Genomic DNA, 27,894 nt, shown 5'->3' with positions numbered 1-27,894 from the left:
ACCATACCACACTTATGTAGCAGGCCAGGCCACTCTCAATAAAGCTCCTGCAGAAAGTTGACAGTCTTTTCAAGTGCAGTGGCGCCTTCCTGACAAGGGAGGAAATATTGTATGTTCAGGATGTCACTTAAGTTAACCCGAAGGAGCATGGAGCTCTCTACCCTCTCCGCTACTGAGCTATTAATGTGTAGTAGAAAATGGCAAATCCTGGTCCTCCTGAAGTCCACAATCATCTCCTTTGTCTTGTGCACATTGAGTATCAAGTTTTGATCTATTGGGGAGGAGATTATAAGTTGAAAGATCACAGGATATCATCAGCGACTGATAAAGTATACAGCTAGAGTGACAGAAAGCTGAGTTTGATAACATCATTGTCCATGTTTCATACTGATAAACAGAAATATTCATTCTTAAACAGAAACTTATTCATGATTATTAAATGCAGGTGCATCACAGTACAAGTATCACTAACTCTGGAAGCAATTACCTGTCACAGTATGAATAAATGTTTTCAAGAAACTAAGTCTCTATTTCTGCAATGAAAAGCTTTGTAAAAAAATTTCCTTCTGTTCAAAATGCCACATGGTAATTATTGCTGCAGATGGTATGTAATCACAAGTTATAGCTCCTTTTATGGACCATAACAAAGTGAAATATTTAAAATTAAGTCAAGCTAGCTAAAATCCTTGATTGAAGTCAGCAGTCCAATGATATTTTAAAAACAATTTTTTAAGGTAACAGGCCCTTCCAGCCCACAAGGATGTGCTGTCCAAATACAAGAATTCGCTGTGCTGTATGGAGTAAATTTATTGTGAGTGTACCATGCCTTGAGAAGCTACATTCCCATAAATGCTGTCATCGCCCCTTTGTATCAAACGGAGATATTCAGCTGGCTTAACTGTATCACTTAAGACTGAGTTCCAGAAGCTGGAGGTTTTTTTTGTATTAAAAATGCATCTGTAGAATGCTGGCGATGTCTTGTTCAAGCCGTTTTTTTTTGTACTTATGTCGGCTGCCTTAACGGTCAGAATTTTATGCAGGCCACCAGAAAACCTGGACAGATCTTTCCCTGAGTGCTAACCTGGGATTGGGGGGGTGGGGGGGGGAGGTGGAAACAAGGGATCTCTGTCATACAATAAATCCAACTGGATTCATCATTTGGAAGCTAATTTTTACACAATATATAAGAGTTTGGTTAAAAAACCTTCCATCAAGTTTTTAAAAATCAGGAAATGTGCTTAGAGGCATTGAAAGGGGGCTTGAAACAACCTTAATTTAAAATGCTGCTCAGTTGCCTTGCTCCATATGTTTCGAGTGGCCGATTCAGCCTTTCATCATGGTGAAGCTATGCCTTTGTCATCTGTTTATTCATCACTGTGGCAAAGATACCTGCCAATGGAGAATTGCGTCAGGTAGGGAAAGATGGACCCATTTTCATTTTATACATGTATTTGGCAGACAAAATTTAACACAGAAGTAAAATGAGTTTGTCTCTCGACATAACGTTATCCAGTTTTGCAATGTATTGCAGTTGAAAGCAAGAATCTGACTCCTGGATTTATTTAAAAACTGATGTATGTTGAATGTATTAAATTTTTACTTTTGAAGCATGGATATCTGTATTAATAGTTTTATTCCCATCAGGGTGTTCATTGAAATAATTTGATCTCCGGGATAATTGGTGAATGATCATATCCTGTTTACCCCCGGTTGAGAAGGAGAAACAGGAGACGACCCTAAGGATGGTGACCACAGTGATGGTGCAGCTCTGTGGCTGTAACCAACTTGTGGGGAAGGGGTGTGTAATGGAAGGGAGGGGTATATGATGGACTGGGGCGTGGAAATTGATGGAGAGGAGGGGTGTGTATGATGGAGTTGATGGAGGGGGAAGGGTGGGTGATGGAGTCAATGGAAGGGGAGGGTGTGTGATGGAAGGGAGTGAGGGTGTATGTTGGAGCTAATGGAGGAGAGATGGTATGTGATGGAGGGAAAGGGGGTGTGAGATGGAATCAATGGAAGAGAGAGTGTGATGGAGGGTGAGGGTATCTGAGGGAGAGAAGGGGTTTATGTGATGGAGTCAATGGAGGTGTTGTGATGGAGGGGAGGGGATATGTGATAGTCTGCATGTAAGGCCCTCTGCAGTTCCTTGTGATCCTGAGAGGAAGAGTTCTCGTCCCATGCTGTGATGCATCCTGACCGGATAATTCCAATGATGCATAAATAGACATTGTTGAGGGAACAGCATGCTGAATTTCCTCATGCTTCTGAAGTAGAGGGCTGGTGCATCTTCTTGGCCATCTTGTCGAGATGGGTTGACCAGGAGAGGTGGTTGGAGATATTGTGAACTTGAAGCTATCTCCATCTCAGTACTCTATTGCAATCATCGGGTGTGAGCTCCACCATTATTATGCAAGTCTATAAACAACTCTTTAGTCCTGCTGATATGTGGAAGAGGTTACTATCCTGACATCAAGCCACGAGGTCACCAGCACGATATGAATACTTTAGTTAAGGGAATAACTAAGGAGCTTTAAGTCATTCCAAGCAGGGAGGCTCAGACTAGTGGAATTACACTGTGGGAAGTTCTACTGTCCATGGCCTCCATGTGTGGGTTACCTGTTATACACAGAAGGTTTCATACTCCAGGCTGTTGTTCATTCAGCTTGTCGTTCGACACTATCATACCTCAGAGGCTGGTGGATAAACTGTCCTCGCTGGGATTCAACACCCCTGTAGTATGTGATTTTAGTTTGTTTGGGTACAGGAAGAACTCTAGTAGGAGGCCAAAAAACACGCACTTTATTAGTCATGAAATGAGAGAAACTCTGGGGCGGTCCTGGAGTACACAGTTATTAAAATAACAGTTTAAACAAATTAACAAGATGCAGCAGTGAAACAAAGTCACATGTATGCACACATGTTCACAGAATTAACTGGTGCAGTACCACAGCAGTGGCAACTGGCTTGCACCCAACCAAAGAATCTTAACGGGGGAAGGGGCTCGGTGGCATTAGAGTGTGCACGGGCACTCACTGAAGCTCGGGGGTCACTCAATGATCTGAGGGAAGGGTTCTGACTCCGGGTGAGGTGCCGTTCAGGTGGCTTGGTTTAAAGGGGGAATATACAGCCTCTTATCCTCGGTTAGTGGAGGTCTGTCTCTGCTCTACTGGTGACTACCCAATTGATGGTGACACCCTGGTCCGCATGGGGGATTTCTATCCCTTACCTACGTTTCCCTCCCAATGCCATCCGGCCATGGTGATGGCAACCTGAACTGAGTACAGGAGTTGACCACGAGGCAGAAAGAGCAGACAGTAGGGGCTGTGGTTTAAATAATTCATTCTGAGGAGCAGGGGCTCCCATTGTACAGGGCCTGGCCAATCCTGGTATGTGCTCTGGCTGGTGGGCAGGTGCATACCTGTTTGGTTAGGTAGAGAGGCTGGGTGGTGCCTGACAGTTCTGTGTGGCTTTCAAACTCGGGTAGACTGCTGATGCCATCATAACAACCTTCTCTGCAAATGGACTTCTTGGCCAAAAGACCACAGACAGTCTGGGTTGGCATCAAAACCACATATCCCATCACGTTGAGTTGTGGCACACCTCAGGGCTGTGTACTTAGTCAACTTCTGATCACTTTGCAGACTCACACCGCCACTGTCAGTTTAATTTCCAACAGAATCACCAAGCTTGCGCATAATGCAACAGGAGTTTGCCTCAGCAACAACAAGTTGGCTTACTGAGAGGAGGTTGGGAGGCTTGTAAAATGGTGCAAGAACAACAACCTGAAACCCAACGTGGACAAGACAAAGGAGATGGTTGTGGAATTCAGGAGGAGAAAGGTTGATCACTATACATCAATGGTTCCATCATAGAGACCGGAGAGCATAAAGTTCTTTGGCATGCATATAAAGGATGACCTATCCTGGACCCATAACACCACCTCATTACTCAGAAAGGCATAGCCTATGAAGGTTGACAAGGGGACAGTTAAGAGGGTGCTGTCTGACAGCATCATTGTGTGGTACAGTAACTGCAAATTATCAGACTGAAAGTTAATACAGAGGAGCATTAAAAAGGCCGAGACGATCACTGGAGTATCCATTTCCTCTATTGACAACATTCACTGGAGGCTATTCTTAAATAGATCTCAAAGAATTATAGAAGATCATTTCCATCCAGTACCATCAGGAAGGAGGTACAGGAGCATCAAAGTCTGTGCTGCCAGGCTGAGAAATGGCTTCTTTCAGGTTGTGAGATTGATCAATGTTATCTGTAACTCAGTAAATCGTCCCAAAATATTAATAAACATGTATATTTATTCAAAATTATGTTTATGTATATATGTGATTATTATGTTCTGTGTAGTGTCTGCATATGTATGTGCACCTTGACCCAGAGAAATGCTGTTTTGTCATGTTGTATATGTACAGTCAGATGGAAAATGGCAGCGCTGCCACTGGTGCAGACCTGGGAAAGCGGGGAGTGGAGAGACAGAGCTGTTCTGCAGGATCCTATGGACTAGTTTTGATTGTGACTGCTCCATACAGGCTTTCAACAACCTGTTATAGGAGTAAACCTTTTTTTAAAAATCCTGCAACCTTGGAGGTATATGCCCAAGATTGTGGTGCCTGTGCTAACCAGCATACCACAAGGAGTTCCAGACTCTGAGGGAAATAGCAGTCTGGCAAAAAGCATCAGAAACAGGGAGAACACAGCCACCTCCTGCATGGAGAAGGATGGGAGATGACCCTACAGGGAAGGTAACCACAGCAATTGACCAGCAAGGGGCTCAGAGGTCGAAGGTCCCACACAGGCTGTGGGTTGCTAGAGAATGTCTCAAGGGAACCAGATATCAGAACCAGGATTAGAGAGGGCTGCTGATGGCAAGAAGCATTCATGAAGGGCCTCAGGTACTGAAGGCTTCCTGTTTGTTTTGGAGGTCTGAACCTGGAACTCGCGTGGCTGATGGTTTGAACAGGACTCTGTGTGGCTGTAGAGGATGCCGAAGCGCTGAAGGTGAACCCATGGAAACTGGGTGTCTCTGATGCAACTCTCTTTTGCTACTCTTTCTCTCTTACTGTAAGGAACGCTGGGCAATGGTCATAGATATTCTTTGTTTGCTTTATGACAGACAAAAGTGTAACTCGTGTATAAGATTTTGTATTAATAGGTGACGAGAAAATGAACTTTGAACCTCAATTGATAAAAGAAACCTTCATAACAAATTTAAATGCACTGCAAGAGGCAGGTGCTATTGCAATGTTTAAAAAATAAAACTTGGAATGGTACATGGATAGGATGGTTTTAGAGAGTTATGCACACAAACACAGCCTGGTGGTACTAGTATGGGTGGGATATTTTGGTCGGCTTGGGCAAGTTGGGCCGAAGGGCCTGTCAGTAGGCCCAACTACTACAATTGGATAACTGCATTATGGAGCTGAAGTTGTGAAAAATTCACTGTGGTGCAGAGAAGATTTACTAAGATGTTGCTGGGTCTTCAGGAGTTGAGTTACCAGGAAAGATTAAACAGGTTAGGACTATACTCTTTGGAACCAAGAAGGATGAGGGGAAACTTGATAGAGGTTCATAAAATTTGAGGGTATAGACAGGGCAGATGTGAGGCCTTGGGCTGATAGCGGAGAAGTGTAAGGGGAACATTAGGGGAAAGTTTTTCACTCAGAGTGGTAGGAGTGTGGAATGAGCTGCCATCTGATGTAGGGAATGCAGATTCAATCTTGAGTTTTAAAAATAAATTGGATAAATACCTTGATAGGAGAGGTCTGGAGGGTTAAGGAAGGAGGGCAGGTCAGTGGGACTAGCTAGTTTCATTGGTTGGCACAGACCAGAAGGGTTGAATGGGCTGTTTTTCTGTGCTAATGTTCTATGTATGTAGATAATGCATTTAGTGAGGTGGTCACATTGCAAGCAAGTCTTACACATGCAAAAGGGAATGAGTAACCAGCAGACACTCTGGAAGATGGCAAGTAGAATCTATTGAGACCATCAAAATCTCCAGCAAATATCGTTTGGAAACTGTCGGGAGTGATAGCTTTCAGGGAAATATGGCAAGAGCCAAATTTGTGGCATCTCTAGAGCACAGGAGAGAATGGAAGGGAATGTTAGAGTCAAAGTGCCAGGGGATTCCATTGTCAATGGATAGATAGGGGCTTCAGTGCCTGTAGAAGTCATCGGGATGTAGACACACTAGTGCCAGGTTCAAGGATATCACAGAATAGCTGTAGGGCTTCCAGTAAGGGAAGGAGAACAGTCAGTGGTGGTGATGCATATCAGGACCAATGACATAGGTAAAATCAGGGATCAGGTCCTGTCAGATTAATTTATTCATGGGCCCATGCAGTCCAAATGCACCCATGACAACAGTAAAACATGAAAGTCTGCAGACACTGTGGTTGAGGTGAAAGCTGGAGAAACTCAGCAGGTCAAAGTGTCCTTTATATATCAAAGATAAAGGTACAATCTACCAACATTCTGGCACAAAATGTTGGCATGGGTATTCAGGGAATTATTGGGAGCAGATCATGTCAGCAGATCGCTTTGGTTGAAGGAATAAAGCAATGGGCTATTTTTCTCATTGGGGAAAGAATTCTGAAAGCAGAGGTCCAAAGGGACTGAGGAGTCCATGTGCAGGATTCCCTAAATGTTAACTTGCAGGTAGTAAGGAAGGCCAAATGCAATGTTTGCATTCATTTCAAGAGGACTTGAATAAAAAGCAAGGATGTAATGCTGAGGCTTTACAAGGTGTTGGTAAGACCATGTTTGGAGCATTATGAGCAGCTTTGGGTCCCATATCTGAGGAAAGATGTGTTGGCATTGGAGACAGCCCAGAGGAGGTTTATGAGAATAATCCCGGAGATAGGAGAGTTAATGTATGAGGAGTGTTTGATGGCTCTACCTGGATTCGCTGGAGTTTGGAAGGAGGAACTCATCGAAACCTTCCATATATTGAAAGGGCTGGATAAAGTGGAAATGGAAAAGATATTTCCAGTAGTGGGATAGTCTAGGGCCAGAGCACACAACCTCAAAATAAAAGGACTTCCCTGTAGAACAGATAAGGAGAGGTTTCTTCAGCCAGAGGATGGCGAATCTGTGCAATTCATTGTGACAGAAAAACTGTGGGGGCCAAATAATTGGATAGGTTTAAAGTGGAGGTTCAAGTTTATTTATCATCCGATTGTAAAGTAAAACTTGACAAAACAGTGTTCTTCATCCTCGGTAAAACAGACGTAGCATGCATACAAACAAATGATACATATGCACAGTAGTCATTGAGGCTGTTTACTATTGCCCTCTTTGGTACTGGGATAATGTTCTTGATTCGTAAGGTTGTCAAACATTATGGGAAGATGGCAGGAGAATGGGGTTGAAAGGAAAAATGCATCAGCCATGTTTTGAATGGTGGAGCAAACTCAGTGGGCTGAATGGCCTAATTTAGCTCCTATATCTGATGGTCTTGTGGAATTAGATTAACGAAAGCAAATTGGATCACTTCAAAATCTTTAGATAGCACAGGTCAATCAATGTTGACACAAACTTGCATAAATTTATAGCTCTTCTAAAATTAAAAATAAATGTGGGTGCTTTGGTGTTTTGACTAATGTAGTAAATCAATGGTAAGGATTGAATAGATAAATTGAATGAAACATTTTGGAAGGACAAGCGTTGAATATGAGAGCTGGGATGGTTGTATGAGATATTGGTGATGCCAAATTTGGGGTATTGTGTGCAATTTTGGTCACCTAATTATAGGAACTATAAGATGGAAAGAGTGCAGAGAAGATTTACCGGCTGTTGCCTAGAGTTCAGGAAATAAGTTACAGGGAAAGGTTAAACAGGTCAGGACTTTATTCCCTGGAGCATAGAAGAATGAAGGGAGATTTGCTAGAGGTATTTAAAATTATGAGGGGGATAGACAGTGAATGTAGATAGGCTTTTTCCCCTGAGGGTAGGTGAGATTCAAACTAGAGGAGCTGTCAACTGAGGTGGTGATTGCAGAGTCAATTTTAAGATTTAAGAAGAATTTGGTCAGGACCATGGATGGGAGAAGGACTGGAAGAGATATGGAGGGCTATGGACTGGGAGCAGGTTAGTGGGATTAGGCAAAAAAAATGATTTGGCACAGACTAGAAGGGCCAAAGGGGCCTGTTTCTGTGCTGTAATGTTCTATGGTTCTAAATATCTTTATAATTTCTTATAACCAGATCCTTGGAGAAATAGATGAGTTTATAGCTACAATTTTGCTCAAGAACATATTTAATTTCATTTCTTAACAATATTTCAAATCACTTGTCTCAACTGTGTTAAAATCTCAAAAATTCCAGAGGAATAAAGCAGATTTCACAGCATCCATAAAGAGATTAAGATATATAACTAACGTTTCAGGCCTGAACCCTTCTTCAAGATATTTTACAACAATCACAGTGTCTGCAGAGTTTTGTGTTCCACTTCACTTTGTGGTAGCAATTGCATGTTTATCTTTCAGTATTTTTTAATAATTCCAAACTGTTTGTGAGTTGTGGTAGTAATTGCTTATTGTTTGGTTTGTGTTTCTCAAGGATTCCGAGGGTATAACCCGTGAAATGGATACAGGACCAACATTAATTCAGATCAAAGGATCGGCAGGTCAGGCACTTGTTAACACCGTGGTTCCAGATTCTGGATCAAAGTGCACATTTGAATGTGATCAGCAAGAGAACACTGAACTGATCAATCTCACCAATAATGAATTAACCGGTCCAGAACCAGGCAAGCTTCCCACAAACTTTAGCAACTCACTCCTCCAACACAATTCCTCATGGATTTCAAATGTCTTTCTCCAGGCTTCTGACTTTCAGCTCAATAAAATCTATGAAGAGAATGATGACAGATCAACTGTAAAGACTCCTAGTGCATTAGATGAGTTTATTGATGAAGAGTTCTACCGATCAGTAACTGAAGATCATGGAAATATTGCTTTCCACCAGCCAAAATGGGACACTGGGTTAGTGGCTTCAGATAATCCCACACTGACATTGCCCTCTCCAATAATTCACACAGATTTACAAACAAATCCATTGAGTATGTTACAGAAGGGTGTTGACCCACATCAGGGAGAAGACTTGTTGATAATTGACCTTACAGATGAAAATGTTGCAAATTCCAAGAAGTCAAGGTGGTATGAAGAGGCTACTGATCTAAACAGTGAGAACTACCTGGTTGAGAACACCAAAGAAGAAATTACAACTAACAAAGAGATATTGGTGATGGAGACCTCAGAAGAGACTTCACAGTGGGAAAGTCACAAACTTCAGCAACCCTCAATGAACAGCTCCTCCCAAGCAGGGCTCCATCCAATTCATAAAGTGAAAATCCATAAAAGGGCAGGAGCTCCTGGATGTAGAGGACCACCAGGGCAGCCTGGTCCAAGGGTAAGTGAGCTGACACCTGGTCACGAAAATAGGAATTTTACAATGTGGGCAAAACGGTTGCTGGGACGTCTGATGCAGTGAGTGAGAGCTGAGGTCTTACCCCATGACACACCTCTGTTTTTATTTCTTGTATCTCACTATTGATTTTCCATCTGCAAGTTAAATGTATTGAGCAATGAGTGAATTTGATCCTACACTATACCATTCAAAGATACTGAATGAACCTTTCACAGTTCAACACTAACATGCTGTGTTTAAACCAGATGCTTGAATGCATCTCAAAGATCAACACTCCAGTAACCAAACAAAGTGAGTTCTCCCAAATGTATAAGTTATACAGGGTTAATGCAGCAGTTACCACAAAGGTATTCAAATCAAAATTGGGTTTATGGTCATGATCACGTCACAAAATTTGTTGTTTAGTGGCAGGAGTTTTGTGTGGAACGAGATGCAAAATTGCTTTAAATTTGATTCCAAAATACAAAATTTAGAAAAACATAAATAATTTGTGCAAAATAGAGTAAAATGAGGTAGTGTCTGTAGGTTCATTTTACCTTGAGAAATCTGATGGTGGAGAGGAAGAAGCTGTTTTTGTAACATTGAGTGTTTGTCTTCAAAGTCCTGCACCTCCTTCCTAATGGTAGCAGTGAAAAAAGGATATGCATGGGTGGTGAGGGTCCTTGATGATAGAACCTGCTTCCTTGAGATACCGCTTCTTAAAAATGTCCTCAACGGAATGAAGACTGATGGTGCTAGCCAAGTTTACAACCTTCTGTAGACTTTTCCTGTCCTGTCCCTTGGCACCTCCATACCAGAGAGTGATACAACCAGTCAGAATTCTCTCCATGGTACACCCTGTAGAAATTTGGAAGTCTGTGCTGGCATACCAAATCCTCACAAACTTCAAATAAAATACAGCCACTGCTGTGCCCCAGAATAGGTCTTCAGAGATGTTGACAGCCAGAAATTTAAATTCCTTACCCTCTCCACTGCTGACCCCTCAGTGAGGACTGGCTTATATTTTCCTGGTTTCTGCTTCCTGAAGTCCACAAGCAATTCTTTAGTTTTGCTAATGTTGTGTGCAAGATTTTCAACTAGCGGATCGATCTCACTCCTGTATGCTACCTCATTAGGTCTGTGATTCTGCCGATGACCCTGATGTCATCTGTAAATTTGTAGATGCCATTTGAATAGTGCCTAGCCACAGGTGAAGAGAGAATAGAGCAGTGGGCTAAGCATGCATCCTTGAAGTTAGCCTGTGATGATTGTCAGTGGCAAGGAGATCAATCAGCACTGAATGTGGTTTTCCAGTGAGGGAGTCATTGCAAATCAAGGATCCAATTAGAGTTTCAATTGCATTAAAAACAACCCAGGTTTGAATTTTGTGCTGTCAGTAAGAAGCTTGTACATTCTCCCTGTGTCTGATTGGTTTCCTCCAGGTGTTCCAGTTTCCTCCCATCCTTCAAAAACGTACTGGGTTAGTGGGTTAATTGGGTGTAATTGGGTTTCATGAGCCAGAAGAGCTTTCTCTTATAGTGCCTGCCACATTGACCACTGCTAGTGGGCTGATATCGCCTCCAACCGTGCATCTTGGCGCCTCACAGTTCGGCGGGCAGCAACCTCCTTTGAAGAAGACCGCAGAACCCACCTCACTGACAAAAGACAAAGGAGGAAAAACACAACACCCAACCCCAACCAACCAATTTTCCCTTGCAACCGCTGCAACCGTGTCTGCCTGTCCCACATCGGACTTGTCAGCCACAAACGAGCCTGCAGCTGACGTGGACATTACTCCTCCATAAATATTCGTCCGCGAAGCCAAGCCAAAGAAAGAAAGATTGTTAACATTTATATAAAAAAAATTAAAAGACCATATCTCACACAGATAAAAGTTTTGGAGTGGGATGCTGGCATTGGGGATGGATGGTGATTCTGGGGACTTCCAGTTTCATGCACGAGTCAATAAAAAAATCCAATCCAAATCATCAATAATTGCAAATGTTCCCACCATTCTGTTGAGGGACTTTGGTTGCTGTTGGTGAGTGACAGCAACTGCACGTCTCTGGATTGTGCTTCTACTTTTCCAAAATAAAACTTTTTTCTGCTTGCTACTCATTGTTTTCAGTAAAATACAAAAATGATTTTTATCAATAAGTTGATTAGGAAATAGGCAAGATTCAAAAGATATTGAAGAAAAATTATTATCTCAAAAAAAACCATACAAAAATGACTTCACACTGCATAAAACTAATTGACGTTTGGGTCCAGTGTATGTATTGTTTATTACATCCCATGTTTTACAAAGTCCAAGATTATCATGTGGCTCCATTCACTTTCAGATTATGAGCCTTCTCTTTTCAAAAATTCGTTCCATCAAACCTCATGAAAAAGTTATAAAAAATATATCTGTCTCTGGTTTATGTCTTGAATGTTTTATGGCAGTGATCAAAATTAATGCTCAGAGCAGATGCGCCAGTACTTTATATTAAATCATAAAGAAGGGAAGTTATTCATCCTGGCAACAATTGTGCAGTGATCAAGGTGAAGTGAGTGGGATAGACAACTCCGTAATGCCTAGTAGGTTTACCAGGATGTTGGTGGGACTAGAGGGCTTGAATTATAGAGTATTTACTTCTGTGAGTGAAGGAGCCTGAGAGGGTGACCCTATAGAGGTTTATAAAATCATAAGGAGCATAGATAAAGTGAATCCTCAGTCTTTTTCCCAGGATAGATATTTCTCGAACTAGATATTGTCGATTTAAGGTGAGAGGGAAGAAATTTCAAATTTGTTTATTTATCAACCGATTGCTCAAGTACAACCTGACGAAACAGACTTCTCCCATATTCGATGCAAAAACATGCAAATACACAACCAGTTATAACACACATACAGACAATTGATTACAAATGCAGGACAAATTTACATATAAAAATAAATATTGTTTATTTATAATAAATATCAGATGTAATAAATATCTGAGACAAATCAGAAATCCTCATTTATTTGAAAATTTTTTGGAGCCGAACTGACTGAGGACCTGGGGCTGCCGGCCGCAGTGTTGACCTCAGTGTGGAGGTGCCAGTCATCGGCGCTGGCCAGCATTTCTTTTTGGTGAGAATTAAACATTATTTTAATGCTTTAAAAAGTCCTCCCTTGTTGTTTGTCTCGGTGGCCAGTTTAAACAATGATACATGTTGCGACTGGGCTGTTTTTGAAAAATGATCAGTTATCCACAAAAACCATTTATCTGACATAGGTCCAGTCCCGACCATTTTGGATAATCAAAGTTGTATTGTTGTAAAGCCTCCGATGATTAGTGTGAGCAGTTCATTTGTTGTTCAGCAATCTCATTGCACATGGGAATTTTAGATTTCAGATTTATTGTCAGAGTATAACCCTCAGATTCTTTTTCCTGCGGGCCAGGCAGAGTTACCGCTTATTGGTAGTGCAAAATAACTACACATTATGTACACATGTAAACAAACAAATAAAGAAATGTAAACAAGCTGACTGTACAATATAGAGAGGAAAAAAATCAATAAAGTGCAAAGTAAGAGTTCTTAAATAAGTCCGTGATTGAGTTTGTTGAGGAGTCTAATGGTGGAAGGGAGCAGCTGTTCCTGAACCTAGTGGTGCCTATACCTCTTTCCTGGCTGGTGATTGCTGCTGCTGCTCTTTGACAGCAGGTTTGCTGTAGATGTTTTCAATGGTGAGGAAGGTTTTTCCCATGTTGTCCTGGGCTGTGTCCACGACCTTTTGCAGGGTTTCATACTCCCCATAACAGAAATACAACTGGTCAGAACACTATCTGTAGACATTTGCCAAAGTTTCCGATGTCATAACAAACCTCCACAAACTCCCAAGGATGTACTTTCTTTATGAAGCCATTTTTATGTTGGGTCTAAGAGAAATCATCCAAGATGGTGACTCCTAAGTACTCAAATATTCTCACCCTCTCCACCTCCACTTCCCCCAATGATCACTGGATTACACACCTCTAGTTTAACCTTTCTGAAGTCATCAATCAGCTCCTTCGTTTTGGTGACATTGAGTGCGAGGTTGTTGGTGCACCATTCAGCCAGGTTTGCAGTCTCCCTCCGGTATGCTGGCTTATTCTCCATTTTTATATATCCCAATCTTTGCTTTGGCTTGGCTTCGCGGACGAAGATTTATGGAGGGGGTAAAAAGTCCACGTCAGCTGCAGGCTCGTTTGTGGCTGACAAGTCCGATGCGGGACAGGCAGACACGATTGCAGCGGTTGCAGGGGAAAATTGGTTGGTTGGGGTTGGGTGTTGGATTTTTCCTCCTTTGCCTTTTGTCAGTGAGGTGGGCTCTGCGGTCTTCTTCAAAGGAGGTTGCTGCCCGCCAAACTGTGAGGCGCCAAGATGCACGGTTTGAGGCGTTATCAGCCCACTGGCGGTGGTCAATGTGGCAGGCACCAAGAGATTTCTTTAGGCAGTCCTTGTACCTTTTCTTTGGTGCACCTCTGTCACGGTGGCCAGTGGAGAGCTCGCCATATAACACGATCTTGGGAAGGCGATGGTCCTCCATTCTGGAGACGTGACCCATCCAGCGCAGCTGGATCTTCAGCAGCGTGGATTCGATGCTGTTGACCTCTGCCATCTCGAGTACCCCAATACTGTGGTATCATCAGTAAATTTCTAGATGATGTTGTTGGCATACTGAGCCACACAGTCATAGATGTATAGCGAGTAGAGCAGGGGGCTCAGAACACTGCTGTGAGGAGCACTGGTATTGATGGAGCTTGTGGAGGAGATGTTCTTACCAATCCTCACTGATTGTGGTCTGGAGGTGAGGAAATTCATGATTCAATTACACAGTGGGGTGTTGAGTCCCAGCTCTTGGTGTTTACTGGTCAATATTTAGGGAATGAGGGTGTTAAGTGTTGAACTGTTGGCGATAAAGAGCATCGGATGTATGCATCTTTGCTGTCCAGGTGTTCTAGGGCTGTGTGTAGAGCCAGTGAGATGCCATCTGCCGTAGACCTGTTGATGTGGTGATAGGCAAATTGGAAAGGATCCATTTCACTGCTCAGACAGGAGCTGATATCTTTTAACACTCACCTGTCAAAACACTTCATCACTGTTGATGTGAGTGCCACTGGTCGATAGTCATTTAAGCTGGTTTCCACACTCTTGAGCATCAGTACGATTGACACCTGTTTGAAACAGGTGGGCCTCATGCCTGATGGAGTGAGATGTTGAAGATATCCATGAATACATTGGCAAGTTGGTCAGCACAGGCTTTTAAAACTCAGCCAGGTACTCCATCCGAACCTGATGCTTTTCTCGGATTCACTCTCCTGAAGGCAGCCACACGTCATTCTTGGATATGGACAGGAGAAGATCATCAAGGGACATGTGGATATGCAATGGTGGTTCATCCTTATTCTTGTAGTCAAATTGGGCGTAGAAGGGATTAAGTTCATCTGGGAGTGAAATTTTGCCATCTCCTAATGTACTGGATTTGATTTTGTAGCAGGTTTTGTCATTTAGGATCTGCCACAACTGTTGAGTATTCTTTATTGTTTCTATTTTCATATGGAAACTCCATTTCCCCCAGTAGATGGCTTTCCACAGGTTGTACCAGTTCCTTGCGTAGTGACCTGGATCTCCAGACTTAAATACCTGTGATCTGGTTCTCAGCAGGTTCCATATTTCATTGTTCATCCAGGGCTTCTGGTTGGGGAAAACCCTGAACGATTTGGTGGGGACACACTTGTCCACAACTGTTTTGATAAAGTCTGTGACAGCTCTGAGAAGAAGATGCTTCTCAGTCTGGTGTTCTGTCTCTGATACTCTTTAATCTCTTTCCCAATGGGAGTAGCTGAAAGATCCTGTGTGCGAAGTTGTAGGGGTCCTCAGTGATTTTGTGCACCTTCTTCAGATAACGATCCCAGTAGATCATGTCGATGGACACGGAGGGAGGCCCCAGTGATCCCCTCTGCTGCTCTTACGGTCCTGTGATTGACCTCCGATCTAATTCTCTACTGCATCTGTACTGTGATGCAGCCTGCCAGTATGCTTTTGATAAGAGTTCTTGTAGAAGGTTGCCATAATGGTAGTGATAGCCTTGCCTGCTTTACTCTTCCCAGGAAGTACAGTCACTGTTGCGCCTTCCTGACAAGTGAGAAAATGTTGAGTGCCCAGGATAGGTCACTTGTTAAGTGGACTGTGAGGAACCTGGTGCTCTCCACTCTCCATTAGAGTTATTGATGTGTAATGGAGGGTAGTCGTTTCTGGTCCGCCAAGATCATCTCCTTCATCTTGTCAATGTTGAGACTCTGGTTGTTACTCTTGCACCATATCATGAAATTTTCCACCTCTCTGTAGTGTGGCTCATTGTTGTTGCTGTTGAGGCCAAGTACTCTTGTGTCATCTGGAAACTTGATGACACTGTTGAAACTGGATCGTGGGCCAGTAGCATGAACAGGAGCGGGCTAAGCACACAGCCCTGTGATATACCCGTGCAATTTAAGAGGGATTTGAAGGGCAGCAGCTTCACTCGGGGGGGGGGAGTCTGTAAAAGTGAACACAATTTAGACATTCAAACTCCTGAATGGATAGAAGGGCATAGCAGAATATGGATCAAATGCAGTGACCCAGAATGTCAACTTGGTCAGCATGGATGAGTTGGGTTGAAGGGCCTGTTCCATGGTGTATGACTCCATGACACTTGTCCCTGTATTGATGACTGGTGAACTCACGAAGTTGTGAGTGGGCGCGTCGTTGAAGATGTCTGCGTGCCTTCCATTTGTTCCAGTGTTGGCAGTGTCACCAACTCCTCTCCAAACCCACATTTGCAGTACTTCTTATTCATTGGTTCCAGTGGGAATTAAGATGCAAGATTTTAACTGGGATAATTACTGAATGAACATTTTACAGTTTCCATAAAGAGTTTAAAGTACATGGTTAAAGGTGTGTTTTTTTTTAAACTTAAGCTATTCCATTATGGATTCAGGTCCAACATATGTGCCAATTCTTTGGCTTGGCTTCGCGAACGAAGATTTATGGAGGGGTATGTCCACATCTGCTGCAGGCTCGTTGGTGACTGACAAGTCCGATGCGGGACAGGCAGGCACGGTTGCAGCGGTTGCAAGGGAAAATTGGATGGTTGGGGTTGGGTGTTGGGTTTTTCCTCCTTTGTCTTTTGTCAGTGAGGTGGGCTCTGCAGTCTTCTTCAAAGTAGGTTGTTGCCCGCCGAACTGTGAGGTGCCAAGATGCACGGTTGGAGGCGATATCAGCCCACTGGCGGTGGTCAATGTGGCAGACACCAAGAGATTTCTTTTAGCAGTCCTTGTACCTCTTCTTTGGTGCACCTCTGTCATGGTGGCCAGCGGAGAGCTCGTCATAGAACACGATCTTGGGAAGGCGATGGTCCTCCATTCTGGAGACATGACCCACCCAGCGCAGTTGGGTCTTCAGCAGCATGGATTCGATGCTTGCGGACTCTGCCAGCTCTAGTACTTCGATGTTGGTGATGAAGTCACTCCAAAGAATGTTGAGGATGGAGTGGAGACAGTGCTGATGGAAGCGTTCTAGGAGCCGTAGGTGATGCCGGTAGAGGACCCATGATTTGGAGCCGAACAGGAGCGTGGGTATGACAACAGCTCTGTACCCGCTGATCTTTGTGTGTTTCTTCAGGTGGTTGTTTTTCCAGACTCTATTGTGTAGTCTTCCAAAGGCGCTATTTGCTTTGGCGAGTCTGTTGCCTATCTCTTTGTCGATCCTTGCATCAGATAAAATGGTGCAGCCGAGGTAGTTAACCGTTTTGAGTTCAGTGTGCCCAATGGAGATGTGGGGGGGGGGGCTGATGGAGGACCTCAGTTTTCTTCAGGCTGACTTCCAGGCCAAACATTTTGGAAGTTTCCGCAAAACAAATTAGCATTTTTAAAAATCTTATTTCAACCAAAGGAGTATTGATTTATTTCACATCTTACTGTCTAACATAGTACAAGGATTCATTTGCATCTTTATTTGAAATTACTTATCATGTGTAATGTATTTCTGCAAGTGGCTAGCTTCATTGCACATAGCTGGAGTAATTCAAGACTGGGAATATCAAACTATATCCTCCCAGTTTAAATAACCTACCTGCTTTAGTAAGATAAATTGTGTGTTCATTACCAATATCTCTGCATATGTTATTAAGACCATAAAACATAGGAGCAGAAATGGGCTAAACAGCCCATCAAGTCTACCCTGCCATTTGATCAAGAGCTGAACATGTTCCCACTCAGTCCCACTACCTGGCCATCTCCCATAATCTTTAATGCCCTGACTAATCAATCTCTGCCTTAAATACTCCCACTGACAGCCAAAATACAAGTAACACTGTAATTATGAGATTATCATTCACTAGTTGATGGAGAAGATGGCTTCTTTCACATGCCAGTGATGCGATATACCTTTTGGATGTCACATTGTGGAAGGAAGGAATTTGAGCATTGATACCTCGACAGATTTCTTTAGATCCAAGTGCACCTTTCACGGTTTCCGGTTGCTCAGGAGTTTCTTGCTCCTCAGTTCAGCTTGCAAAGTACTGTACCTCTAAATAGTCTTTACTGTTATAAAATAAGAATGTATTGTAGCTGCGGCTACACTGCTAACTGAAGGATCACACGGGTTGAGTTCAGTGAGCAAAATTGATTTATTGCAGGCTGCCTGGCTGGTCTTATACTCCCAGCCCGGACCTGGCTGAGAACCGTGCTGGGGGGCCTCAATGTCACCTGGGCGTCACGTGGGTCGTCAAGCATGGGCTTCTGAGCCCGGTGCCGAGGTCGGGAGGAAACCCCCCGACGACGCCATTTTGGCCGGCTGCCCTGCCGCGTGTGTGACAAGTGGGGCCAGTTCGCCTGCCACAGTATACAGCTTCCATTAATATCTCTTCTCCTTTCATCTCAGAATCTTTTGTTTTATGAATAAATCCCCTTTCAGTATGCTATCAAAAGCCTTGTTAAAATTCATGCATGCAAATGTTTCGTTTTCTTCATGAATCATTCAGTGTGTGTGTTGAAGTAAGTGACTGGTGGGTGAGTGTATTTTCAGGCCAGTGCATTTCCCTGAGAAGATTTTTTTTAAAAAGATGTATTTACAGCACGGTAGAAGCCAATTCCAGTCATTGCAACCCATGCTGCCCAATTAAATTTATATTAACCTCAAACTCTGTACATTTTGGTGGACGGGAGGAAGCTGTACTATCCAGGGAAAAAACCACGCAGGCACTGGGAGAACATATAAATTCCTTACAGGCAGCAGTGGATTCGAACCCGGGTTGAGCTAGCACTATAAAAACTTCACACTAATCACTGCGCTAACATTGTGCTTGCACTGTGACTTCTGCCAAGACGTGAGCTTTCGCTCTGCCATAGTATTTGCATAATTTCTATCAGAGGTAAATTATTTCATGTCAAAACTGATTAGTACAAATATTGTTTGGCATTTACTGCTAGTGAATAGAAATTAAAGCACCCAGGATTGTAAAATCTTGTTGCTAAATTGCTACCTGATTTTTTCCCCCAAAAGTGTCCCAAGTATTCAACTCTTTTCTTGGGCAGCACAGTTAGTGTGGTAGTTAGTGCCACGCTATTACAGCACCAGCGACCTGGGTTTGAGTCCAGCACTGTCTCTTAGCAATGAGTACGTTCTCCCCTGACCTGCTTGGATTACCTTCAGGTGCTCCGGTTTCTTCCCATGTTCCAAAACACATGCTAATTGGCTGTAATTGGGCAGTGCAGATTTCATGGGGGAAGAAAGGCCTTCTCCTGCCCTGTATCATTGATTTTTTTTAATTGAAATTGTTTAAAACATGCTTCAGCACACCCCTGTGTGTAATGCAGGTTTCAGGGGAATTAATCTGCTCACATTTTTAAATCATATTTTAAAAAATCTCCGGTCACAAGTCCAATCATGATGAAAAATTGTGATGAGGTATCTGAGATGCAGAACTGCCTGGTTTTTTTTTAATGAAGATTGGAACCAATTATTTCTACAGTTATTCAGTACATGAATGGGTTGTGATGTGACACAGTCCATCAACCCCCTCCCCCCTTCCTCCCCTTCCCAAAAAGCAGCCAACATATTAAAAGATCCATCCCACCCCAATCCCACTATCAACCCCACGACATGTCAGGAAGAATATTCATGAGAGTGAGGTCACACACAACCAAATACAAGGGCAGTTTCTTTCCCACTGTTACCAGTCTCTTGAATGATCCTCAAAATAGTAAAATTATGTTACCTTTGCTCCATGTCAACTGATCTCTCTCTGTGACCTTGCACTTCTGTGCTGTTTCCTATTTGTACTCTATATGAGGTGCTGAGCTGCACTGCTCTCAAAGTAAGCTTTGTCACTGATTCGTGGTATGTGTGATAATTGGTGTTCACATTACTGGCATGAGCGTTACCTGGAAGGAAAACTACTATATAACACGATATTTGGGGTGGAAAGGTAGTGTAGCGATTAGTGCAATGCTATTACAGCTCCAATGACCTGGGTTTGAATCTGGTGCTGTCTGTAGAGTTTGTACATTCTCCCCGTGTGCACAGGTTTCCTCCGGGTGATGGGGTTTCATCCCACCCTTCAAAACATACCGGGGGTTATAAGTTTATTGGGTGAATTTTGGCAACGTAGGCTCATTGGCTGGAAGGACCTGTTACCGTGCTGTATCTATGTTGTACTGTATGTCTAACGTGGAGCAGTAATTGTGAAAAATGTGTGGCTCCAAAACAATGATGCGCTTCAGATGAAATAGTAAACTGTTCAAATTTCATTGCTATGTTTTAACATTAAAAATGAAAATTAATATAATTTTGATTTAACGAGTTTGCTTTTGAGATTTCACATTTCTTTTTTTTCCCCAAATTAGGGTAACCCAGGACTAGCAGGACCAAAAGGAGATCAAGTGAGTTGTGATTTTAAGAAATACAACACAATTTCCTGGAGTTTCCAATGCTGTTTGCATTCCTTGTCATGCAGTCTCATATTGACTCTAAATTAGGCATTTCAACTCTCCACGTTCGATATATTAAGGAGGAGAAGTGATGATTTTAGGATAGAAATTAGTCCTAATTATTTAGCATTTGCTTCCTTCCCATCTTCAGCAATAAGATGCACCTTCATGTAGGTTTATCTGTGGTATTGAGTTGAAATTGAAATATATAATAGAAACCAAAGCCTGATGTTGATGCATGACTGGCTACAGAGCCCCTCCTTGTTGTGTCTGGCAAAAGAACAGTGGTGAGATTGATAATATAAAATGGAAGGAATAGGAATGCAGTAAAATTATTATAAGGGTCTCCACACTTTTGCAGGTCAATCTGAATGTAATTTTAACCATAGATTTGACAGCTTTTTCCAAATGTCTCCCATCTCCTGCTGGTGCTGCAAAGAAAATGGTGTTGCTGCTGGAGTTACTAAATAGCAGAACTGCTGCTGGTATAGACCCGTGGAGAGCAAGGAAAGGAGAGACAGCGCTGCCCAGACTAACTACCAGTGGTTCAATACAGGCTTTAAATAGCCCATTAAAGGAGCCAACAGTGGGTGGTTTTAAAATCCCACCACAGTGGGGATTGGGCCCAAGATGGCAATGCCTGTGTTTGGCAGCAGCCTAGAGTGGTTACGGATTCTGCGGAAGCAGAGGACGGGGCACAGGGCACCAAAAGATGGGGAGAATACTTACCGTGGAGAAGCAGAGCTGACGACCCTCAGCCACAATGGCTCTGGTGACTGATCAGTGGGGAGCTTTGCGGCTGAAGAACACACCGGGCGGAAGGTTGTTGATGACTTGAAGCGAGGAACCCGTGCAGGCTGCAGATTGCTGATGACTGAAGTCAGTCTCCATCATTCCACACCAAGCTGTAGATTGATGGAGACTGGCTTGAGACTGACTGAAGGGATATCAGGTAACAGAACTGGGATACAAGAGGATGCTGAAGGTGCTTCAGGCCTCCTGATCGTGTTGGAGGTTCAGATCCGAATCCCGGGTTGCCGATGGTTTGCACCAGAGCCTTTCATGGTAGCTGCAGGAGCACTGGAGACGAATCCATAGGCACTCAGTGACTTTGGGGGACTCTCTTTTTCTTCTATTTCTCCAACCGTAAGAGGCTCTTCAGGTAATTTCTGCTGATGGTTTATCTATCTGCCTTATGGGGGACTAAAGCAAATTTTGTGTAGTAATATCTGTTTTATTACATAGCGACGAAAGAATCTTGAGTTAATCACACAAATGCCATTCTTTCAAAAATGCCCACACCTTTCAGGCTTCTGTGGAAGGAAAATCAATCGTTTGTGATCAGTTCTTACAGCATACACTTTGAGCAACAGATAGAGGCCTTTGTTCCCTTCAGCACAAGTTCTTTTCTCTCTTGAATAACAGCCAGATAACCAACCACCATATAGAATGCCACACAAGTTTGCAAAACACTAACGCTGTTGAGTCCAAGTGCAGGAATGGAGCCTCCCCACACACGAGTGGGGAATAATATTGAGTAGCAGGAAGAGGGAATTAAAGCTCTCAGCTCATGACCATTCCAGGGAAATGGCAGACAATATTTTCATAGATTTGAGGCACCCTTGTTACATTGCATTAGTTTGACTATTGATGTTATTGAACATGGTAGAGATTCATGAAATAATTAAAGGCATTGCTCAAGATTCCTTTATTATCATGTAATAAAACAGATAATGTGATATAACACAAAATTTCCTTTAGTCAGGCAGACAAAGATTCACCATCAGTATAAATTGTCCAGTGTCTCTAACAGTGGAAGAGAAGCAAAAGAGAGCCCCCCCACCAAGTCACCAAGTGTCCGTGGACTCGCCTCCAGCACTTCCACAGCCTCCGCAGCTCCACAGAGTCCAGTCCCAAACCATCGGCAACCCATGCTCCAGATCCAAAACTTCAACATGATTACAGGGTAAAATCACCACCCACTAAAGGTGCAAGCAGCAGAGTTTTAGTTTGATTTGGCACAGACGTGTGCACGGAAGAGCCTGCTCCTGTGCTGTACTATGTTCTACATAACTGAAGAGCTAGTTGATGAAGTAGACAAAGACAATGTGGTCAAATAATAATCATGGCTTTTATTAGCAGAAACTTATGGTACAATAATGAAAGACAATAGATGCATATACAGTTATATCCAAGGGGAGTATCCTTAACAGTAGAGATAATGAACAGCCAATGTTACTACAGCAAGGCTCGCAAGAGTGGACACAGGCAGCTTGGCAGACATTTACCACAATCACATGGTCCTGTAAGTGTTATCTGCTACTTCTGCAAAGTCACAGTGCGGCTTTCGCGCAAACAGAGGAACTACTGACATGGTCTTTGCGCTCAGACAGCTCCAAGAAAAGTGCAGAGAACAAAACAAAGGACTCTACATCACCTTTGTTGACCTCACCAAAGCCTTCGACACCGTGAGTAGGAAAGGGCTTTGGCAAATACTAGAGCGCCTCGGATGCCCCCCAAAGTTCCTCAACATGGTTATCCAACTGCATGAAAACCAACAAGGTCGGGTCAGATACAGCAATGAGCTCTCTGAACCCTTCTCCATTAATAATGCCGTGAAGCAAGGCTGTGTTCTCGCACCAACCCTCTTTTCAATCTTCTTCAGCATGATGATGAAACAAGCCATGAAAGACCTCAACAATGAAGATGCTGTTTACATCCGGTACCGCACAGTTGGCAGTCTCTTCAATCTGAGGCGCCTGCAAGCTCACACCAAGACACGAGCAACTTGTCCGTGAACTACTCTTTGCAGACGATGCCGCTTTAGTTGCCCATTCAGAGCCAGCTCTTCAGCGCTTGACGTCCTGTTTTGCGGAAACTGCCAAAATGTTTGGCCTGGAAGTCAGCCTGAAGAAAACTGAGGTCCTCCATCAGCCAGCTCCCCACCATGACCACCAGCCCCCCACATCTCCATTGGGCACACTGAACTCAAAACGATCAACTACCTCGGCTGCACCATTTCATCTGATGCAAGGATCGACAAAGAGATAGACAACAGACTCGCCAAGGCAAATAGCGCCTTTGGAAGACTACACAAAAGAGTCTGAAAAAACAACCACCTGAAGAAACACACAAAGATCAGCGTGTACAGAGCTGTTTTCATACCCACGCTCCTGTTCGGCTCCGAATCATGGGTCCTCTACCGGCATCACCTATGGCTCCTAGAACGCTTCCACCAGCGTTGTCTCCACTCCATCCTCAACATTCATTGGAGCGAGGAGGAGTCACGTGATGGAGTAGTGGCCGGACGGTGAACTCCAGCCCTCTCCAGAAAAGTCGGGAAAAACAAAAGAAAACACAAAGGCACAGAAATAAAAGTTACAGAAAAGTGAGTATAAAGGTGGAAAGAAGATGGCGACAAAAAAAGAAAAATCGAAAGCAACGGTAAGAAGAGAGGAAGAGAAGACAAAGGAGGAAAAAGGTGAAGGCCTTACCTGTCCGAAGAGGCCCGCTGCGGAGAGAGAAACCTGCTCCCTCAGGTCGGTAAATAATGGACTACAAAAATGGCTCGCTGAGCCGAGTAAAAGTGCGCAACTGCGCATGCGCGAGGAATCGCGCATGCGCGATGCGAATGAAAAAAAACACACCGACGGGAGGGGGGACCAGCTGGGGAGTCGATCTCCACAGCCGGCAACGACAGCTGCAGAACACCTGCAGCAAGAAGAGACCACAGAAGACAATAGAAACAAGAAAGAAGAGAAGGAAAGGGCATCAAAGAAACAACAGATGGCCAACCCAGAGGAAGAAGAAGAGGAAGAGGAAGAGTACAGTGAAATAGAAGAAGAAAAGAAAGGCAAGATAAAGGATATACTTTCTCTTATTAAAGGATACATGGAGTCATTTAAAGAATGGCAAACACAGGAATTTAAGGATTTAAGAAAAAGAATAAACAACACAGAAGAGAAAATGAATAAAATAGAGATGACCTTAACAGAAATGGGAAAGAAAATGGACAAGATGGAAGAGCGGGCAGTAGCAGCAGAAATGGAGGTAGAAGACTTAAAAAAGAAATTGGAGGAATCTAATAAAAAAACTAAAGAGACACAAGAACTACTAGCTCAAAAAATAGATACAATGGAAAATTATAACAGAAGAAATAACATAAAGATAGTGGGCCTTAAGGAAGATGAAGAAGGCAAGAATATGAGGGAGTTTATAAAAGAGTGGATCCCTAAGACCCTAGGATGTCCAGAACTACAGCAAGAAATCGAAATAGAAAGGGCACATAGAGTATTGGCCTCTAAACCACAACCACAACAAAAACCAAGATCTATTGTAGTAAAATTCCTAAGATATACTACAAGAGAAAAGGTACTGGAGAAGACAATGGAAAAAGTAAGAGAGGGCAACAAACCACTGGAGTATAAAGGGCAAAAAATCTTCATTTATCCAGATATAAGTTTTGAACTCCTAAAGAAGAGAAAAGAGTTCAATACAGCAAAGGCGATTTTATGGAAGAAAGGGTATAAATTTATACTAAAGCATCCAGCGGTATTGAAAATATTTATTCCAGGACAACAAAACAGACTATTCTCGGATCCAGAAGAAGCACGAAAATTTGCAGAACAATTACAAAAATAGACTGAGGGAGGAAGACGGGTAATGAGAGTTAAAATGATCACGATTGATATGTATGTGGGTAAAGACAAAAATAGACTGAGGGATGAAGACGGGTAATGAGAGTAAAAATGATCACGATTGATATGTATGCGGGTAAAGAGGTATAAGAGTGAATAGAGACAATGTGCATACGTGAATGTATCTGTACTTAGAGGAAAATATAGATAGTATAGACAAGAATGAATAAGGGAAGGTAATGGAATAGAGAGAATAAGGAGGGAATTAAAAGAGTGACCTTTGTGACATATGAAAAGTGAAATCTTTTCTGGGGGGGCGGGGTGGGGGGAAATAGCGGTCACTGCAAAATCAGTTGACGCTTGCGAGTGGATTCGCAAATCCAAATGGAGAGGGGAGATGTGGTTGTCCGACAAGGGATAAAGGACAACTCAGGAGGGGAAGGGGAGATTGGGGATAAATAAGATAGAAATAGGAGAATAAGGAAAATGTTGGATGTTGTAGGAATGTTGTCTTATAAAGAGTTGAAAATAAGAAAACAGAAATGGAAAAGGAGGAAAGGTAATGATGGAAAAACGGAAAGAGAAGATAAACAAAATATAAAAGGGCTACGCTGAACTATATGACTTTAAATATTAATGGAATACATAACCAAATTAAAAGGAAGAAACTACTAAATTTAAATGAATAAATGTATTCCATTAGAAAAAATAACATATAGGTTAAGAAATAATATTGAAATATTCGAACAAGTATAGGAGCCTTACATTAAATACAATAGCGAAAACCTACCGGGGACAAACATTACCTAAGTTGATGGAAGGAGAAGGAAAGAAAAGAATGGACTCAGTAGAATTTCTGATGTATTTTTGTTGAATGACAACATTGTCTGACTGGCTTAATGCAACCTAGATTGTATACCTAAAATGGATGAGGGGGGGATGGGGGGGTGTGGCTTGGGAGTAGGGGGGAGGAGAAAAAGTCACTGTATATGTGTGAAAAAGAAATAGTGTATATCATGGCTAATGTGATTTATGGTGTGAAAAATAAAAAATTAAAAAAAAAACATTCATTGGAGCGACTTCATCTCCAACATCGAAGTACTCGAGATGGCAGAGGCCGACAGCATCGAATCCACGCTGCTGAAGATCAAATTGCACTGGGTGGGTCACGTCTCCAGAATGGAGGACCATCGCCTTCCCAAGATCGTGTTATATGGTGAGCTCTCCACTGGCCACCGAGACAGAGGTGCACCAAAGAAGAAGTACAAGGACTGCCTAAAGAAATCTCTTGGTGACTGCCACATTGACCACCGCCAGTGAGCTGATATCGCCTCAAACCGTGCATCTTGGCGCCTCACAGTTCGGTGGGCAGCAACCTCCTTTGAAGAAGACCGCAGAGCCCACCTCACTGACAAAAGACAAAGGAGGAAAAACCCAAAACCCAACCCCAACCAACCAATTTTCCCTTGCAACCGCTGCAACCGTGTCTGCCTGTCCCGCATTGGACTTGTCAGTCACAAACGAGCCTGCAGCTGACGTGGATGTTACCCCTCCATAAATCTTCGTCCACGAAGCCAAGCCAAAGAGAAGCAGCATAGAGCATTCAGCCCATCTCATCTGTGCTAAACTATCTTTTTGCCTAGACTCATTGACCTGCACATGGACTATATTCCTTCATACCCCTCCCATCCATGTTCCTGTCTTAAATGTTGAAATTGGGGTCACATTCACAACTTCAGATATATCAGCCAGATATATCCTTGTCAGAAAATTTCTACCTTAAACATCTTTTAAAAGTCAGGACATGCCCAAAGTATTAGCTGTCACCGAGGGGCATTCTTTGATACTGTTTATCACCAAAGATATTCATGCAAGCTATTTAGAAAGCCTGACATTAGTTTTAGTGAAGATCTCACTCAGAAGGTGAGCAAGTCATTCACAGCAAACACTTTTCAGTTTTCAGCGTGGGTTAGCAGTTAAATGTTTGCTGCAAAGCGAATAGATAATTTTCCCATGGAAGCAACCCATCATTAGTTCCTTATCTCCATTCTGCAGAGGGAACGTATCCAAACCAGAGACTGGAACTCATTCTGATTTCGTCTGGATGCCTAGAGGTCCCTTAAAATCTTGGCATGAAAACGTCTGATCACTAGCATTTTGGATAATTGCAAATGTACTGTAATCACAAAGAGCAGTGGTCCCAGAACAGATCCCTGCAGAATTCCACCAGTCACTGACCTCCAAGCAGAATAGTTTCCAACCACTTCTACTCTCTGATTTCTACAGGCAAGCCAATTTTTAATCCACACATCAAAGATTCTATGGCTCCCATGCCTCATGACATTCTGAACAAGTCACCTACCTTAATCAATTTCTTTTGTTACCTCCTCAAAAACCTAATTTAGGCTCATGAGACATGACCTTCCCCTTACAAACCATGCTATCTCTGAGAAGACCACTTCTCCAAATGCTCATAATTCCTGTCCTTAATAATCCTCTCTAATTGTTTGCACACAACTGATGTAAGACTTACCGGTCTATAATTCCCAGGATTCTCCATATTACCTTTTTTAAACATGGGGACTACATTTGCCATTCTCCAATCCTCAGGCACCTCCCCTGTGTTCAAGGCGGATGCAAAGATCATAGCCAATGCCCCAAATATATCTTCCCTCCCTTCCCACAGCAATCTTGGGTATATCCAATTTATCAATCTTAATGTTTTTAATAAGATCCAGCACTTCCTCTTATCTAATTTGTCTAGCACACAACCTTGTTCTATTCTGACTTCACCTCGACCAATACTGAACAAATTATTAATTATTAAATTATTAATTTAGGACCTCATCAACCTCTTCC

At 42.9% G+C, this 27,894-nt stretch overlaps 1 protein-coding gene across 6 annotated transcripts in view; it reads left to right on the top strand.

The window, feature by feature from the left end:
• Positions 1–27,894, top strand: part of LOC138762226 (collagen alpha-2(I) chain-like) — a 512,086-nt gene that overhangs the window by 219,613 nt on the left and 264,579 nt on the right. For 5 of the 6 annotated variants that reach the window (XR_011356852.1, XM_069935862.1, XM_069935881.1 and 2 more), the window contains exons 6-7: positions 8,574–9,425; positions 20,315–20,350. Coding sequence is in view for 5 of the 6 variants with exons in the window: in XM_069935862.1 (XP_069791963.1) it covers positions 8,574–9,425; positions 20,315–20,350 (888 nt within the window). In the remaining variant the exon portion in view is untranslated. The remainder of the gene's footprint in view (positions 1–8,573; positions 9,426–20,314; positions 20,351–27,894) is intronic. The other variant, XM_069935892.1, reaches the window with a different exon arrangement.

Source organism: Narcine bancroftii, chromosome 1, assembly GCF_036971445.1.
Source record: "Narcine bancroftii isolate sNarBan1 chromosome 1, sNarBan1.hap1, whole genome shotgun sequence".
NCBI lineage: Eukaryota > Metazoa > Chordata > Chondrichthyes > Torpediniformes > Narcinidae > Narcine > Narcine bancroftii.
The sequence above is the reverse complement of the archived record's forward strand: the minus strand, read 5'-3'. Positions and strand labels throughout refer to the sequence as shown.